At 36.3% G+C, this 19,643-nt stretch overlaps 1 protein-coding gene across 1 annotated transcript; it reads right to left on the reverse strand.

Moving 5' to 3' along the window:
• Positions 1-9,173: 9,173 nt before the first annotated feature.
• On the reverse strand, positions 9,174-10,151 carry LOC148658315 (olfactory receptor 51F2-like). Its single transcript, XM_088641938.1, has one exon. The coding sequence runs from the start codon at positions 10,149-10,151 to the stop codon at positions 9,174-9,176; it is 978 nt and encodes a 325-aa protein (XP_088498064.1).
• Between the last annotated feature and the right edge of the window lie 9,492 nt (positions 10,152-19,643).

Raw genomic sequence — 19,643 nt, forward strand, 5'->3', positions numbered from 1 at the left:
GAGGCTGTTTTTTCCCAGTTGTCCTGAAATTCAAAAAATTATATTAAATTAAAGTTGTTATTGTATTGCATTTTAAAAGTTTTTCTTTCTATACTACAATTTACAACATGCAAGAATTTCAACTCCAGTAGTACAGAATGCAGCCAAAAAAGATGAAATCGTGGTGCTATTTTTGCTCCATGTAAACAATAAGCATGAATGTAATAATGCTTCACATGAGGAATATTAGAAAAATCATTGATATACTGGAACGGAGGTGAATCAAATGAAACATTTTGAGGAACTGTTGAATTGAAGGATATCATGTTAGTTTCTTTACAATTGTTTTTTTTCTGTCCTGTAATTAAAAGGATTTAAAACTCAATATTACAAAAATGGACAATACATCATTTTGGTTTTATTTTACTTTGTCATGTAAGGAAAGACTTGACGATTGGAGATCTTAATAACAAAATTGAGAATTGGTTGCATTACTATCTTAAGGTTATTAAAGGGCATTTGGAATTGTAGGTGTGGATTAATCTTATGTTAAGGGTGTAACTGTAGGTTTAATTTCCTTCGAAGCAGGATATTAAATTATTTTAAACAACATACATTACTAAGCTTACATATAGAATTTTAGATTTTATCAATCAATTAAATGCAGTACTATATAGAATACAGTATAAAACAAATTGCTTTCCTTGGAAATTAATTTAAATGATCTTAAATGAATTGTCTTATACTTAACAGAAATAAAGCCAAGCACCATCTCATGCATTACCCACTTCTCAGAAAATAATAATGAAAACAGTATAATAATATTGTAAGTTTTAGTGCTGGGACTGTTATAACAACGGTTTCACAAGAAAATAGTTTCACAATGTAGTACAGTGCAGTGGGATAATGCATAAGAAGTCCAAATTGATTCTGTAATTATAATATTTCTACATAAAACACGTTAACATTTTTATAATTATTGAATGTAATAGGACTTTGTAAATCTTATTTTTGTAGGAAATGACTTTGTATTTTAAATTTCTTGTTCAATAAACAAATATTTCGATGTTAAGAATTTAATCGTGTAAGGAAAGCAAGCACTTTATACTCACCCAAAAACTTCTTGTTCATGTGAAAAGGAAGTGGGAGATAAAATGCAGCTTTGAAAAACAAAAGCAACAATTGTGGCATAATTTGAATTCCTTAAAATGTTTCTATCTTGTCTTCTGACTATACTTATTTTCTTTTTCATGTGCAACACTATAATGACTCCACTGTTACATTGCTTATACTTTAGAAATAGAGCACATGGAAGTAGAATAAAGTCAGTATTTAAAGTCATTAACAAATATTGTTTTTTGAAATGTAAGATATAACTAAAACTATACAACTGAAATATAGCTGTGGAGTGTTATATAATGTGCTGTGCAATTGCATTATCTTACCAAATAAAGAAATTTTAAAATATTTTAATATAATACCTGATAGAGTAAGAGGTAAGAGGTAAGAGAACACAAGTGAAAATGACAAAAACCTAAGGCCTTTTATAAATAAGATCCTGCAGAGTGCAATCATCATGGGAATGCACTGTTCAACAGTATTACTGTGGGACTCATCAGTTCCACTCATAAGGACTAAGTAAAGTAGCAAAGTATTTTCTTTGCCCAGACCAACTATAAACATGTACACACTTGTACCTTTCACATCTTTCTAAACTCACAATTCTGAAAGTAACGTACTTTCCTGATCACACCAACACCTCTAAATGAAGCTTTTATTATTTATTATATCAGTTTTACAGATGGCCAGGTCAGATTGACTATATATCCTGAGTAGAGCCAATTAGGTGCCAGTACATTTTGGCAATTTTTAGTTTTTTTTTTGTTTGGTGGTTTCTAAGCATTTATTTTGGATGGTCAAGTCTGGTAAAAACCCTACACAGGAAAACATTGATGTAGACTTATTTAATAATGGGGTTATAGGTGTGTAAACTTTGGTTGATCGAGTCTGTTTTTAGGTTTTAGAGGAACAGTGATCTGAGAATGTCTGCCATATGTCACAACTCTCTTCCTATCCCTAGAGGGCACTCCACTTTTCTGTCCTGTTCCTTTCTTCCCTGTGCCCATGCTTCCAGTGCATCTGGTGGAGGTTTGTCATTTATTCCTGGTCTGTCCTGTCCTCCTCGATCAGCATTGGGTTCGGTTGTCGAATGGCTCGCCTCACCAGGTCACCCCACGTCCACTACTTGTGTCGCGTCCCTGACACTGCCTGATACCTTGAGCCCGGAGCGAACCCCGTGTTTGCTCTGTTCCTGCCACTTCGCATAGGCTGTTCCTGTTCTGCCAGTCTCTCCACGGATAGCCTCCGGGTCCAAGGTTTTATCGGTTGTGCATTAATTTTTTTGTGTTGTTTGTTCCCCTGTTCCATCAGGGTTTTTTTATGTTGTGGGTTATTTGTTAATGTTTCATTTGTTGCCTTGGATTCCGGGTTATTTCTGTTGTACCTTTTTTTACGTTTTGCCTGGTTTTTGTCTCTGGCCTCAGGATCCCCGCCCAGCTCCCCCTTCCTCTACTAATAAAGTTTACCCCGAAGGAGGGGGTCAGCTTTCTGTCCTGTTCCTTTCTTCCCTGTGCTTGTGCTTGTGCTTTCGGTGTGTCCGGCGGAGGTTTGCTATTTCCGGTCTGTCCTGTCCTCCTATTTTTTCTTTAGTTTTGTATTTAACTTATTATATGATAGTCAGACTTATTGTATATTTGAACAATGAAAATATATTTTTACAAGATGCGGGGGAAAGTGCAACAGCTTATTACAGTGCTAAATTTAATATTATTGATTGCTAATAGTTTATGCTAACACCTAACTTTCTTAATTAGATGTATTTAAAACAGTGAATTAAGTGTAACATACTATTCAGAAATACAATCGAAAATAGTTTTGTGGTGTTTGTATGGATGAAACGTTTCTAAAATGTATAACGTAACAAAATTAAAGACGATTAAAATCTGTAATCTTTCCACTTGTAATGTCATTAGACAGAACAACACGTTTCTGGTTTGTTTTAATTAGTTAGTATTAGTTAGTAGTTAGTAGTTTTAATTTAATTAGTATTGCAATTCGCACTGATTCCCTTGCAAAGATATGGACTTAAGAATATTCGTGCCTGGTCAAAAAATGGCATAAAGCACTTAAAATGAATATGGTTAATAATAGTAAACTGTAACATGCTGTAACAAGATCGGTTAAACTGCGAAGAAAATGCTTTCAGAGAAAATGTTTCAGGTGTGAAGAACATAGATCTCCAATGCAATTTCAACCAAACCAGTTCCCACACACCCTGCCCCCACTACCATTAGAATATACACAAAGCACTGAAATCTTTCGAGCTAATGATCAGGTGACCCGAGAGAGAGCGAGAGAAACACCAAGGGGTGCGGAACCAGGGAACTATTTACATGGAAAACGGGCGATCTTCCCAGACTGTCCGCCCGTTTCACTGTTACCTGGATACCTCTTTATTTAGAACTCACTAAAACTGATTTTTAGTTTAGAAGGATTCAAGTAGGGTTTTAGATGAAAGGCAGCGACCTTAATCAAGCCCAAATCATAATTGAACCCATTCAGAGCCTACATTACATTTTAGCGTTTAATTCTGAGCAGAAGACCCTCACACCTGAAGAAGGCTTGCGTTTCCTCTCTTCTCTTTTAAGCATGTGTACAATGTGTAATACAATTACAATGTGTAATTACAATGCTGTAATACAATTTGAATCGTATGGGGGGGGGGGGAGGTGTCTTTCGCTGGAAATCTCGCCTGCTTCTACTTTATGAGTACAACCCCCTCTCTGCCAGAGTGCTGGCTGTGACGAATTAAACCGGTTTCACAGGTTTCAATCACAGACCATGTGACATGGGAGTCAGGAAACTAACACACAGCGCCACCGGATTTGATAACGCTATAAAAACGCTATAAAATAATGTGACTAGGCACAGAACAAGTTTACAGCACAGTACAATAATAAATGCTGACCATGACTTTAGAAGCATAAATTGCCTTACACTCAATTTAAACACAAGCTGTCTTTAGCCCTCTAAGCTGGTTCATACAGAAATGTAGAGATCCAGGCTCAGAACACACAGCTTCATTAGCGAATACATATGCAGGACAACTAGAGAAGACGTTTTACAGAGGATGGATTTTTAGAAACATCCCATCAGTGACATCACTGAAGTCAACTCCTAGGTACTGTAACTGTCGTGTGGATAGTTTCACAAGAATCAGACAAAGGTTTAAGCATCGCTTGTTCTAGATAAAACTGCAAAAAAAAAAAACAACAACCCATAATGTACTTCTTTGCGGCTCTGTTTGCCCAAATCATATATTCACAACGTGAAATCTAGAAAATAATATTACGTAACCAAAATCCGCAATATGGAAACAGAACCTGTGTAATTGTTGATAGATGATGTACTCGTAACATTTTTTCAAGACGAACTACAATTTTTAAAAAATGACTTGTATGTACTTGATATCTCTAATCAATCCACGGGTCCCAGCACAAAACGAAACTAAAACGCATACCGTTTCGCGCTTCTTATTAGTTGCTCAAAAGTAATTTGACCGTATGAAATGCATAATATAAACCTAGAAACATATACGTGAGCAGTACTTAAGCACTGTAGTATCGGTATTAAGACATACCTCTCAAATACTGTAAATCAAGTTAAAAATATCTCAAGACCGATTCTGGTCATAATGAAACCATGTTTCGTGTATGTTTTCTTTAAAGTACCGAGACCAGCCATATACTGTATGTTTATGTTCCAAAATTAATATCGTTTATGGCCTTCACACGCGTTGCAGTATGCTCCTATTCTTTTTATGCTCAGCTACTAAGATTTCCCTTCAGTGGTAAAATTAGATATGAATATTCAATACTTAAACGGGCACAGTTAAGACATTAAATATACATATACATACTGTATACAGTACAGTTTTCATACGGTAATATGTTTATGTTCCTAAATCAATCTCTTTTATGAGCATGTGAAAGGCATGGTGAATCGATTCTCAAAAATTACTGTACTTTGCATGATTGGAAACAAATGCGTGATTGCGAAATGCTGTGGTGTTACTTTTACAAAGACGGTCAATGAAAAAAAGAATGTTGACCAGGGCAATACTTTGAGTTTACACTTACAGCTTGTCCAAGGTCATTCATTATTAATACTATTAGTAATATCTTCGTTAAAGACTTTGATGGCCACAGCTCAAACATGAGAGGTTGAGCTTTATTAGCTCCACCTTGCGGAAATTCTGGATACTATTATTTTGCTTGTCGTATTATAGGAGAATTTACAGTAACTCGCGGTATTTACTGGTAGCTTGCGGTAGACTGCGTACAGCGTACCGCAAAATAATGCGGTATCGCCCGCGCATTTTGAATGGCTGCATCTGTATGTCTCGTCCACGACTCTGTCTAATATCTTGAGCCTAAAGTGAACTCCTGTGTTTGCTCCGTTCCTGCCGCTTAGCATAGGGTCTACCTGTTCTGCCTGTCTGTCCATGGCAAGCCTCCGGCTTCCGTGACACCATAGTGTAGAGTGAATGAGATCCATGTATGATGTGGGTGTTGGAATGTAATACAGCAAACAAGTGGCAGTAGGGCCATCCAGCTCTTACTCAATCGAAGACACTGTGTTGTATTTAAAAGAGCATCCTAAGGTCATCCGCAATATGGACCTTTTACAAGAAGGCAAGATATTGTAACGCTTACGGCCGACAGGCACTGTGTAAGAGCCGGCGCACCAGAGCAGGTGACATCACCGCCCTTCCCTGTGATAGCAGGACTACAGCTACTGGGCTGAAGAGAGATCTCTCTTTAGCTCACGGGGCTGGGTCACTGCAAAGAGACGCGGGAGTCCCGGGTTCGAGCCTCAGTCGGGATGGGGCAGACCTGATGCGGCGAGGGTGCCCGCCTGAGCCCCCCGTTGCGTTACAATATGAATTGCAGAGAACGCTAAAAGGCAATATCATAACAGAATAGAAATACAAGCTGCCTCTTCCAATGTGTGTCAAATGTGGTGGGGTATTCAGACATTAACAAATCATAAAGCTAAAATAAGCATTAGTTATATCCACTGATACTGATTTCTCTCCCCCAGATCAGTTGAATGCCTGTTGCGCTCGGTTTGAGAATGGAATCATGGAGCCACAAGCGCCAGTGTTCCCAACCGCTGATGATACAGCCATGTCTGTCACAGAGGCTTAAGTCAGGGCAACCTTCAGACGGGTGAACATACGGAAGGCAACTGGTCCAGATGGCGTTCCTTTCACTTTTACAATCTTCCATTTCTATGTGTTTTAAGGAAACTACCAGTGCTGAAGAAAAATACAGTGACCTGTTTAAATGATTACAGACTGGTATCATTCACTGCATCTACTGTAATGAAATGCTTTGAAAGGCAGGTCATGAGGCACATTAACACAATGATACCTGAGTGCTTAAACCCCCTGCAGTCTACATACCGGAGTAACAGGTCCACTGACGATGCTATTTCCCTGGCTTTTCAAACTGCCCTGGCTCATTTGGATAATAATTTAGATAAACCTTAATGACCTGGGAGTCACCACTTCTTTACAGTATGCAGCTGGATTCTGGATTTCCTGACTGGCAGACCACAGACTGTGAAGGTCGATGGAAATCTTTCTTCCATGCTGACCATCAATATAGAGTAGGTGCCCCTCAGGACTGTGTGCTTAGCCCCCTGCTGTTTTCCACATTTACCCACAATCATGCGGTCAGACACAGCTCCGACTCCATCTACAAATATGCTGATGACACTACCATCATTAGCTGAATCACCAGTAATAATGAGACAGCCTACAGGGATGAGGTCAGGAAGCTGGTGGAGTGGTGCCTCGACAATAATCTCTCCTTCAACGTCAGCAAAACAAAAGACCTGATCATCAATTTTAGAAAGCAGGGTGGGGACCACATCCCTGTTCAAATCAATAGGGTGGCTGTAGAAATGGTTAGTAGCTTCAAGTTACTGGGTACCTTCATTACAAATGATTTAACATGTTTCAAGCATGTAAATGAAGCTACTGTACACAGAGAGGACAACAGCGCCTTTACTTCCTCAGACAGTTAAAAAATGTGATCTCTCTTCAACTATCCTTACTACAGTACATTTTACAGGTGCACTATTGAGAGTGTGCTAACATGGTATTACGGTATGGTAATCTGCTCAGAAAAGATCGAAAAGTTGAGCATGTGCTGCCTTGGATGTTAGTGAAATGGTAGCATTGTTTATTTTTTTCTTAGCTATATTTCTTGAAAATATAACAAAATCATATGAAATACAATCGTTAGTTTTTGTTTTGTATTTAATTACATTTTTGGATGATAAAATGCATATAGTATGCATATAACACTACATGTACTGTATATAGTTTTTTATGACAACCACACACAGCAGCTGTACTTAATGATTCACTATGCTGCCTGATAGTTTTACAGAGTAGTGCAGTTCTGCATTAAATTATTTTAAAACATACCATGGGATACCCCAACATCTCTAAGATATGTATCTGCACTTTTGCAGAAAGTAATGAGATACCACTTGCTGATGTGCTGGAAAGGCCAGTGAGTATTAGGAAATAGTGACTTGGGAGTCAAGCTGAGGTTGTGCAAGAGACACATGAAAAACCAAAGACTGAAATGTAATGTTTTGCACCAATGTCAAGAGAGTCTAATTTTAGCAAGTACAAAACACTGAATGTGAGAAAATATGTGCACGAGGAATGTTTAGTAGTTGAATATTTATAGAATGTGTAGAAGAGCTGAAGTGTAAGATTAAAATTTTACCTCCTCCACAACTTCTGTGTAACAATTGGATATAAAGTTGAGGTTAATCTATTCTTCAATTGATCAATCAATTGAAAGAAAATAATGTAAATCTAAGACTTGTTAATAATGACATTTTAAATAATTACTATGAATTGATTATTATTATTATTATTATTATTATTATTATTATTATTATTATTATTATTATTATTATTGATACTAAGTACTAGAGACTTTAACAATTAGATAGCACATATGTGACCGTATGCCAAACAACGCACTTCACAGTATAAGCTGTATTAGCACCAAGAGAGTCGTGGAACTTGAAGGTTGTAAATTGGATATATTTTTTTTACAATTTACAAGATAGAAAATATCACCAAATACAGAGGTAAATTCCATAAAATCATACAAAGACATTCATAATGTAGTCAAAATATTAAGGAAAATTAAAGGGTTTAATGACAATGTTTTGTGCTTATAATGAATGGGAATATGGTCGATATTGCATATTGACACAATTCAGGATCTGAAATAAGAGAAGAAGCTCAAGGTTTCTGTGAAGGTAGCAAAATCAGCAAGAGAGAAAGTTGAAGGCTTAAACAGTTACACTCTGCTAGGGTGGCAGTTCCAGAGAGCACTGGAGAGATAATAGCAGGACAAGGAGAGATTGAGCACAAAGTGAGGGAGACTGGACATGTTGTTAGATTGCAATTGGAAGAGAGAAGCATAGAGACAATAAAGACAGCAAGATTGAGAAAGATAAAAAAAAAGTTATGCTTGGGAAGGTACACTAAGTTTTACAAAAATGCCAGAAGAGACGTAGTGATGAAACGGAGAGGGTGTTGGAAATCGGTGAGGGAAAAACATAATATGTACAGCATTGGCAGGACAAAAAGTAGGTCTAACCAGCTAGGATCAAACAAGTCAGCAAAAAAGTAAGACTTATACATTCCTGATGACACTGCACACTAACGTCTTATATTCATACTCTACATATTCTGTTTATTGATTCTACCAAGGTTTGTCTTGTTTCTTTTGTGAAACTTTTGCACTGCTTTCCTTACCTCCTCTGTTTTAAGTGAGGAAGTGATTGCGAATTACTGACAGCGGAGTCTAATTGAACTTGGGTGTTGTCATCCCTCCTGAACTTTCATGACCAACACAATATTTAAATTGCTTGTTTGCTCTAAAATATTTTGGAATATGCTTAAATTTGGGAATCCCATTTGACCCACTTAATGCAATGTCACATACTGTATATAAAATGTGTAAATATATAATGACATGTTGCATGCATGCCAATTTCTATAATTTTCTATTTTCAAACCCATTAAAATCTGTTTATTGATTCCTCCTAGGCTTAATTATCTTGTTTCTTTTGCAAAGCTTTCTCACTGCTTTCATTACCTCCTCTGTTTTCATTGTGTAAATGATGGGATTCATCATTGGTGAAATTGTAGAAGATAAGGATGTACTTATTATTCTGGTATTTGGGTCGATAGACGTAATGTTTGCTGCAATGTAGATGGCAGATATCGGAAGGTAAAACATTGCCACTAAGATTAAATGGGAGGTGCAAGTTTTCATTGCTTTTATGCGTTCCTCCTCTGAGGCGATTTTTAGTAATGCCAATATTATACACACATAAGTTGACAGTATTAAAGTCAAAGGTGCAGCTAGCAATATTGTAATACCAATCTGAGCAATTACATAGTTGGGAAAATTGTCATTACAAGACATCCGATAAATAGGTCCATGGTCACAGAAATAACTGTTTATCACAATTGATTTGCAGAATGATAGTCTGGTAGTGAAACCTACAGCTGCAATTACTACCCCAGCTGCTAGAACCCATATTCCAGCTAATATTTTACCCATTCCAGCAGTAGTAATTATGATATGATATTTCAGAGGAAAGCAGATAGCAACAAATCTGTCATATGCAAGTGCAAGAAGAGTTAGTGACTGCATGAATGTAAAACTATGTACAAAAAACATATTAGCCAAGCAGCCTTCATATGAGATGAGTTGGGAATCAAAAAGAAAAGTCTCGATCATTTTAGGAATAAGAGCTGTGCTGCCACACATGTCAACTACAGCTAAATGAAAAACAACCACATACTTTGGGGTGTGAAGACTTTGCTCTATGTAAATAATAAACATAATGAAAGAGTTTCCTAATATCGTTACAGTTAAAACAATACACAAGAAAATATAATAGTATTTCACATAAGGAATATTAGAAAATCCATTGATATAGAAGAACTGAGGTCGAACAAATGAAACATTTTGAGGAAGTGTTGAATTCAAGGAACTCATGAGGAAGGTTTATCCCAGTTGTAGTCTCTGTCCTGTAATTAAAAAGTCAATTATTATAATATATTGCATTTTAAAAGGTTTTCTTTCTGTACTAGAATTTACAACATGCAAAGATTTCAACTCCATAATAAACATGATGAAGGAGTTTCCCAATAGAGTAACAGTGAAGAAAAAACACAAGAAAATGTAATAATGCTTTACATGAGGAATATTAGAAAAATAATTGATATAATGGAATGGAGGTCAATCAAATGAAACATTTCGAGGAATTGTTGAACTGAAGAAGATCATGGTAGTTTCTTCACAATTGTTTCACAATACAAAAGTATTTCCTCTGTACTAGAATTTTCAATATGCAAGGATTTCAAACTCAATATTACAAAAATGGAGAAGACATAATTTTGGTGTTATTCTGGCACCATTATATTCCTGTGTCATGTAAGGAAAGAGTTGCCAATTGAGTATTTGCTGCATTAAAGTATTTAGGTTATTAAAGGGCAATTTGGAATTCTAGGTGTGGATCAATCTTAAGTTAAGGGTGTAGCTGTAGGTTTAATTTCTTTCTAAGCAGTGTATTAAATTATGTTAAGCAACATAAATTACTTAGCATACATTGTTATTGTGAGTTTCAGTTGGATCTGTAATAATCATTTTCCATGAAAAAGTAAATAGTTTCACAATGTAGTACAGTGCAGTGGGATAATGCATTAGAAGTCCAAATTGATTCAGTAATTATAATATTTCTAGATAAAAAAAATTAAACACATTTACATTTTTATAATAATTTAACGTAATAGGACTTTGTACACCTTACCTGACACACCTGAAGAAGGCTCCACGGACAAAACATTGAGTTTTCTTTCATCTTTTCAGCATGGAATAAACCTATTACCTGTTCCTTTGCAGCCTATGCATGCTGATGCAGCTACCCACCAGAACTACATTATACATCTTATTTTTGTAGGAAATGATTATGTATTTTATATTCCTTGTCCAATAAACAAACATATTGATGTGATTAATGTAATCATTTAAACAAAGCAAGCACGTTATACTCACCAATAAACGTCTTGTTCATATGAAAAGGAAGAGGGAGATGAAATGCAGCTTTGGAAGAAAAAAGCAGCAGTTGTGGCTTAATTTGAATTCCTTAAAATACTTCCATCTGGTCTTCTGACAAATGTTATTTTCTTTTTGTCACGCAACACTATAATGGCTCCACTGTTACATTGTTTATACTTTAGTAATAGAGCACAAGAAATTAGAATAAAGTCAGTATTTAAAGTCAATAACAAATATTGTTTTTTGCAATGCAAGAAACAACAATTAAATCACTTCAGATACATATAATTATTATATACATATACAATACAAAAATAGCTGTGGAGTGCTATACTGTATAAAGTGTGGTGCCATTGTATTATCTTACCAAATAAAGAAATTGTAAAGTATTGGAGTAAAAGAGAACATGAGTAAAAATGACAAAACCTAAGGCCTTTTATAGATAAGATCCTGCAGAGTGCAATCATCATGGGAATGCACGGTTCAACAGTATTATTGTGGGACTCATTAGTTTCACTCATAAGAGCTCTTCAGAGAAAGAAACAATGCTTGTTAATTATATGGAGATGTTTGTTAAAGTAGCAAAGTATTTTCTTAGCCCAGACCAACAATAAACACTTGTACCTCTCATATTTTTCTGAACTCACACTTTTCTGTATGTAACATACTTTTCTGATCACACCAACATGAACCTCTAAACGAAACATTTATTATTACTTATATCGGCTTTACAGATGGCCAGGTGAGATTGACTATATATCCTGAGTAGATCCAATTACGTGCTAGTACATTTTGGCGGTTTTTGTTTTTTTTTGTTTAGTGGTTTCTAAGCATTTCTTTTGGAAAGTCAAGACTGGTGGTAACCCTACACAGGAAATCAATGATGCAGATGAATTCAAAAATGGAATTATGGGGGTGTAAACTTTGGTTGATCGAGTCTGTTTGGCTAATCACAGTTTTCAAGGAACAGTGATCTGAGAATGTCTGCCATATTGTAGAGTGAATGAGAACCATGTATGATCTGGGTGTTGGAATGAAATACAGAAAACAACTAACTCAGTGAAAGACACTGTGCTCACTTGGAAAGAGCATCCTAAGGTCATCCGCAATCTGGACCTTTACAAGAAGGCAAGGTATGACCAGCGGAGAGCTATCAGGGACGCTAAAAGGCAATATCGTAACAGACTAAATACAACCTGGAATACAAGGGAATCGGAGAGCCACAAGCGCCAATGTTCCCAGCCAGCTGATGATACAGCTATGTCTGTCATCGAGGCTGAAGTCAGGGCAACCTTCAGACGGGTGAACATATGGAAGGCAACAGGCCCAGATGGGGTTCCTTTCACTTTTACAATCTTCGATTGTTTTTAAAGAAAACTACAATTACACCAGTGCTGAAGAAAAATACTGTGACCTGATTAAATAATTAAAGTATCTACCGTAATGAAATGCTTTGAAAGGCTGATCATGAGGCACATTAACACAGTGGTACCTGACTACTTAGTCCTCCTGCAGTTTGCATGTATGGTGTATGCATACCGTCCAGTGATGATATAATTTCCCTGGCTTTTCACACTGCCCTGGCACATTTGGATAATAAAGTCACATACTGTACATTATGTCAGAATGCTATTCATCGATTACAGCTCTGCATTTAACTATATAGTTCCATCCAGACTAGTCAGGAAACTGAATGACCTGGGCATCAGCACCTCTTTAAGCAACTGGATTCTGGATTTCCTGACTGGCAGACCACTGTGGGGGTTGATGGAAAGATTTCTTTCATGCTGACCATCAATATAGGTGCCCCACAGGGCTGTGGGCTTAGTAAACATTTAGCACTATATAGATTTTTATGGCAACCACAAACAGCTGCTGTACTTTAATGATTCACTATGCTGTCTGAATTTTTTACAGTTTTACAGAATAGTGCAGTTCTGCATGAAATTATTTTAAAACATACCATGGGAAACCCCACCATCTCTAATATCTGCGTCTGCATTTCTGCAGAAAGTAATGAGATACCACTTGCTGATGTGAAGAGAATTTATTTGCAGATCCCAAAAGTAGTACAATCATCAGATAAAGCAAGCTCCTGAGTCTGGTGCCCTTGAGAGACTGTGGGTGGAAGATTGTAAAGTGGGGTAAGACTCAAAGGCCAAAACTGTACCAGATGTGCCAGAGGAGGGAGAAACAGAGATTGACGACCTGTAGCCATGTCAGCTAGGGCTGAGACGGGTACAGGCACCAGAGCTGGTGGGGACTGAGAACAAAGAGGCAAAACCAAGTTCAAAATGACCCTGTGGTCATCAGCAACCTGGGAAAATTTCTACTAGGACAGCAAATAAGCAGAGGTGGAGGAGATAAATGATGGTCAGATCACCAAGTCAAGTTGTGCTGGAAAGGCCAGTGAGTATGAGGAGATGATGAGGTGGGAGTCAAGCTGGGGTTGTGCAAGAGACACACAAAAAAACAAAGAACTGAAATGTAATGTAATGTTTTGCACCAATATCAATGAGAGATGTCTAACTTAGAAAATATGTGCACAAGGAATGTTTAGTAGTTGAATATTTACAGAATGTGTAGAAGAGCTGAAGTGTAAGATTAAAATTGTATCACCTCCACAACTTCTGTGTAACAGCAAATAATGAAATTGTATTACTATGAATTGGATGCCATTATTATTGATGCTAAGTATCAATCAATTTAAAAATTAGATAGCACATATGTTTACACTAAGCCTATGTTTACAGTTAAAAGAAAAAGAAAGTTAAAAGAAAAGGTCTGAGCATGTTCACAAATATTTTCCTAATGGGCATTTGAATACACCTGATGGTTGACCTCCATTTGATTGCTCATTCTGGCGTATACATAGGAAACAAAGAATTTTGTTTGTTGTTTTTCTCTTATCTTCTCTTGTCTCTTTTCTTTTCTTCTTATCTTATTTAATGGAAGAGGGAGGAGAGGTAATAAACTGGTAATGGATATATCTCCAGCATAATGTTCCTCAATCTAATTTCAACAACCACATACTATTGTGACTATAGCATTCTTGTTCATCTCACAAATGCAGGGTGAAATAACCCAGAATCCACCTGCAATATTGCATGAACAAGGCTTATGGTGCTGATCATCATGAATACCATCAACCATAAAATGCCAGCCCCCAAAACTCAAATATTGCTATGACATTGGAAAACATTTCAAGTTCAAGGTGATCAAGACAAAATTGTTTGCTTTACATTTCCTTACTTGTAGTTAGCTTATACTCCGATTTACATCTTAAAATGTCATTCCAACTGTAAATATATGGTTGTATTGGGGACTGTCCATCATTTTTCCCCAGTGAGAGATTTAACTATAATTTTAAATAAGGTGGAATAGACATGAAAAGAAAGTTAATCTACAGGTTACTTAAAGATGAACATTTCTGAATAAAATGTAAAGCCCCATTTAATTTAATTTATTGTTAAATGGGTAAAAAATAATCAAATTGCTATATGCTTCCCAGTACAGTATTCTGATTGGAGTATCATGCTGTTGTTCAAGTTCTAATTAGTGTAAAATGGTTTTAATAGGGGAGTTGTGAAATACCTAATAGTTAAGTTATAAAGTTAAAGCTGTTTTTTATAGTTTGTGATTTTTTAAACAACACATATTGTATGTATATGATTAAAGTACAAACTGTCTATCTTTTAGTATGTTGGAAATAAATTAAAGTAAGAAAGTGTGTCTCAACTGAGTCCTTAATTTTTCATTCAAATAAAAACAAAAAATAAAATAAAATTGGGAATTCTTCTGTATGTTTATTATTATTTTTACATCATTACTATTTCCACTAGCTGTTAATTAAATACTTAACATAATGGTATTTCAATTAATACAGTTTTTTTATAGTCCCCATTTACAAAAGGAGAAGCACAGAGCTTAAAGGATACCAAAATGTATAATTATACACATTTACTAAGAAAATCATCAAATACAGAAAATCATACATCATATTTTAAATAATAAAATGTGATGCATTATGTATTCAGAAAATAATTGCAAATTTAAAAAATCTACTTATAATTTTCTGTGATTATAATGAATTTGAATAAGGTCCATAGTACATTATGAGACACTTCAGTAGTGGAAATAAAAGCAAGAAATCAAGGGTTTCTGGGAAAGCTACATAGTCAGCATGTAAATGAAGTTAAAGGCTTAAAAAATATACTCTAGCTGAGTGACAGCTCAAGAGAATACTAGAGAGAATAGCAGGATAAGGACAGACTCAGCATGAAGGAAGACCTGAAGAGTGATGATAGATGGTAGATTCAGACTAGTACAAAAAGAGACTGCAAAGACAATAAAAAGAGAGGAGGATAATAAAATAAGTGTAGGTTTGTAGACATGTTTGTATAAAGACTAAGATATGGTGAAACAGACAAGGGGGGGTAGTTCCTAGGAAATAAAGGTACTCCTAAGTATAACAAAGAAGTAGAAGAAATTGGGGTTTTTCAAATTTGAGAAAGAAGAACAGCGTTAAAAAGTACATAAAACTGATAAAATTGGAGTTACAACCAACAAGGTTGAAAAAAGGTCCAAAGAAATGAAAAAATCTGTTTATTGACGCTCCTTAGGTTTAATTGTCTTGTTTCTTTTGTCAATCTTTTTTACTGCTTTCATTACCTCCTCTGTTTTGATTGTGTAAATGATGGGGTTCATCATTGGTGGAATGGTGGAAGATAAGGATGCAGTTATTAGTCTGGTATTTACAGATGCAGCCATTCAAAATGGGTGGCGTATTTCGCGGTATACCCTGGTGGGCGTGACGCAGTATCACGCAGTATACGTGGTAAATCGCCTAATTTGACGTCATGCAGGAAAGTATCCAGCATCACCTTATAAAACCATCAGGAGGAGCCAATAAAGCTTAACCTCTCATGTACAGCATTTGAGGTTTTAAATTTAAATTGTTTATTACAGCATGTTAATCATCAGTCATTAAAAAGTTGGTATATTTTATGAAAGCAAGATTGCTCAGTTGGACAAAAGTACACAACCTACCTTTATCAGAAATATTTATGCATCAAAGCCTTTACCGAAGATATTACTAATAGTATTAATAATGAATGACTTTGGACAAGCTGTAAACTCAAAGTATAATTTCTTTAGCACATTTGTACAAGCACTTGGAATCTGTCCCAGCCCTACTTTGTCAGGCATTTTCTTTTACTGCAACGGACATAAAAACTCCCTTGCTTTTAACAGAGCGTTTCATAATTTCTAACTACAAAAATTATTTAAACTGAGACACTTATCATTCAACCAGAGCTCAAAATATCACAAGGATCCTCAAGAGCACAGCAAAGACTGTATTAAAAGATACTTGTATCAGATACATGAGAATCCAGGCTTTTTTATCAACGCTTTCTTTTCCGTATACCAGATATTATGGAACCACTTCAGAAGGGTGTCAGCCAGTCAGATTCCAGGAATCGGTACTTTAAAGAAAAAATACACACCGGTATTCCATTTCTCAACATTTAAGCATCGAAATCTTTAACTAACATGTGAAATAGCGTGTAAAAAAGTGGTAGTTTTAAGCTTTTCTGCTAATATAATATGATATCGCGTATCTAAAGAAATTAATAATGATATGATTATATTCGTGTACTGCGACAGGGCTGTGTAGGGCTGTTTTGCCTCTCTCTTCATGCGACTTCCCTAGTAGCCCACTGGTCTACATGCCTGATTACTAACCTACAGGTTGTGAGCTCAAATCCAGCTGGCGCTGTGACTTTTCTTATAACAAACATTTCTTCGAAAAAAGACAGCTAAAAAGCTGTACACCACCTGCTATACAGATACATATTGTAATACTTTCGGGTTTGGATAGGACGGACACAAGAACTCAGACTTGCGGACTTAAAGCAAGTTAAAGCCTAAGCCTTTATTTTTCTTCTCCGTCACCCCCCTCTTAGGCTGCGCACACAATCTTTTAAATTTGTATAGAGAAATGGAGGCTGTACAGTATGCGTTACAATATAAACATTTATATTGATTTAAATCGCGTTTTGATTTAAATCGCAAACGCGGGTTTAATTATATGTGTTTTTTTTATCATAATCAGACAAATGCAACATAAATTGATACAGTATCTTTGTCTTCTAAGTATCTTAATAAACTTTCAGCATAGCTTTCTCCCCGTTTAGATTTATTTTTCTTGGGATTTTGGGATCAAACGTGGAAGGATTAGATTGAAATTGTTTTTATTTTTTAAATATGTTTTAGAAAAGTGTAATCTATACTAAAAAGCTGTACACCACCTGCTATACAGATACATATTGTAATACTTTCGGGTTTGGATAGGACGGACACAAGAACTCAGACTTGCGGACTTAAAGCAAGTTAAAGCCTAAGCCTTTATTTTTCTTCTCCGTCACCCCCCTCTTAGGCTGCGCACACAATCTTTTAAATTTGTATAGAGAAATGGAGGCTGTACAGTATGCGTTACAATATAAACATTTATATTGATTTAAATCGCGTTTTGATTTAAATCGCAAACGCGGGTTTAATTATATGTGTTTTTTTTATCATAATCAGACAAATGCAACATAAATTGATACAGTATCTTTGTCTTCTAAGTATCTTAATAAACTTTCAGCATAGCTTTCTCCCCGTTTAGATTTATTTTTCTTGGGATTTTGGGATCAAACGTGGAAGGATTAGATTGAAATTGTTTTTATTTTTTAAATATGTTTTAGAAAAGTGTAATCTATACTAAAAAGCTGTACACCACCTGCTATACAGATACATATTGTAAAACTTTCGGGTTTGGATAGGACGGACACAAGAACTCAGACTTGCGGAGTTAAAGCAAGTTAAAGCCTTTATTTTTCTTCTCCGTCACCACCTGCTTGCCCGGCTATCCCGCGCCCCCGCCCGCCAATAGCGCGAGCCAACACACCGCCCACGCGCCCGAGAGAGAGAGAAAAGAGAGAGAGAGAGTAAGACCCAGGGGTGCAGAAGCAGGGAACTATTTACAAGGAAAACAGATACCACCCCAGACTGTACGCCCGCTTCACTGTTGGGTAGCCGCACTGGTCGGCGGCCTTCCTAAACCCCACCCTGACCACTTTCACTCCTGTCCTGCTCTTCCCCGCGCACCCCAGCCGGGCGCTCTTCGGCCTCTGCCTGGGGCGAATGTATATTTAGATATTTAGACCCGTCGCGGCACCGAGAGAGTGTCTGCATTTATAACTTAGTTTTTTAAATTAGTCAAGCAATATGAAGCATCTCCTTTTACTTTTAAGTCCCTTAATTATCATTGAGCACAGCTTTCTCACTACTTAGATTACTTTTTGATACCATCCTTACACAAAGCAGAAACTTCTTGTATTTTCCGATGACATACAAGTGGAAAGATTACAGATTTTAATCGTCTTTTGTTACGTTATACGTTTTAGGAACGTTTCATCTATACACCACAAAACTATTCTCAATTGTATTTCTGACTGTTATGTTACACCTACAGTAGTTCACTGTTTTAACACTGTTTTAGAACACTGTTCACTGTTACAGTAAAAGAAAATGCCTGACAAAGTAGGCCTTAGACAGATTCCAAGTGCATTTTTGCAATTTATGTTGCATTGTGCATTGTGCTGCTGTAATACAGTTTAAAATAATTAAAAGTCTAAACAGTATGGGTTGCAATTTGAAAAAAGTCAAAAACCACACTCAAAATGCAATTTAGAGCTTTCTGCCAAGAGGAGACTGTGCATGAACAAGGTTATACTGCTATTTCCTTAGATACGCGATTAAAACAATTTTTTTTTTGAATCCCCGGCGGAACCGGGCATCCATAAGAATCAAGTAATAGGTTTATTCCATGCTGAAAAAAAGAAGAAAGAAAACACATTCCATAAGAATCAGCGCTTTTATATATTGCCTTTAAAGGTGGCTTCTCAAAACGCTTTACAGGATAAAAACAACAATAACAACAACAACAACAACAATATTGTATTTCATTGCACTTTGACAGATCGTCCTTAAATCAATTGTTGACTCTTCTCTCTTTACTACTTGTTTGGAGTGACTGAGCTCCGCTCTGTACCACACAATGACCCCCCCAGAGTCTCTGCCCTGGGTAATTTGGGGTTTTTTGACAGAGGGCAAAAAACTCTCTCTCGCTTGCCCTCCCCCCCCTGTGTATTGTCTGTTTTTTTGTGCTGTCCTTTGACAAAACAAGGCTCACCAGATAATGTGAATCGAAACCTGTTTTTCTAGCTTTTAAAGTCGTGAGATGTGTAAGCGGGAACACATCATTATATCTTACATATGAAAAATACATAATATAGCTCCCAAACAAACGCAAATGTGTTTTTAATAAAATGCTTTTATTCACTCATAATCTGACAATTTCAGGAAGACTAAGGAAGGACTAAG

Source organism: Lepisosteus platostomus, chromosome 7 (assembly GCF_059453375.1).
Source record: "Lepisosteus platostomus isolate fLepPlt1 chromosome 7, fLepPlt1.hap1, whole genome shotgun sequence".
In the NCBI taxonomy this organism is placed as follows: Eukaryota; Metazoa; Chordata; class Actinopteri; order Semionotiformes; family Lepisosteidae; genus Lepisosteus; species Lepisosteus platostomus.

What these genes read in the sequence shown, in the direction of transcription:
- LOC148658315 (XM_088641938.1), bottom strand. Translation starts at nt 10,151, where the DNA reads ATGAGTTCCTTGAATTCAACACTTCCTCAAAATGTTTCATTTGTTCGA.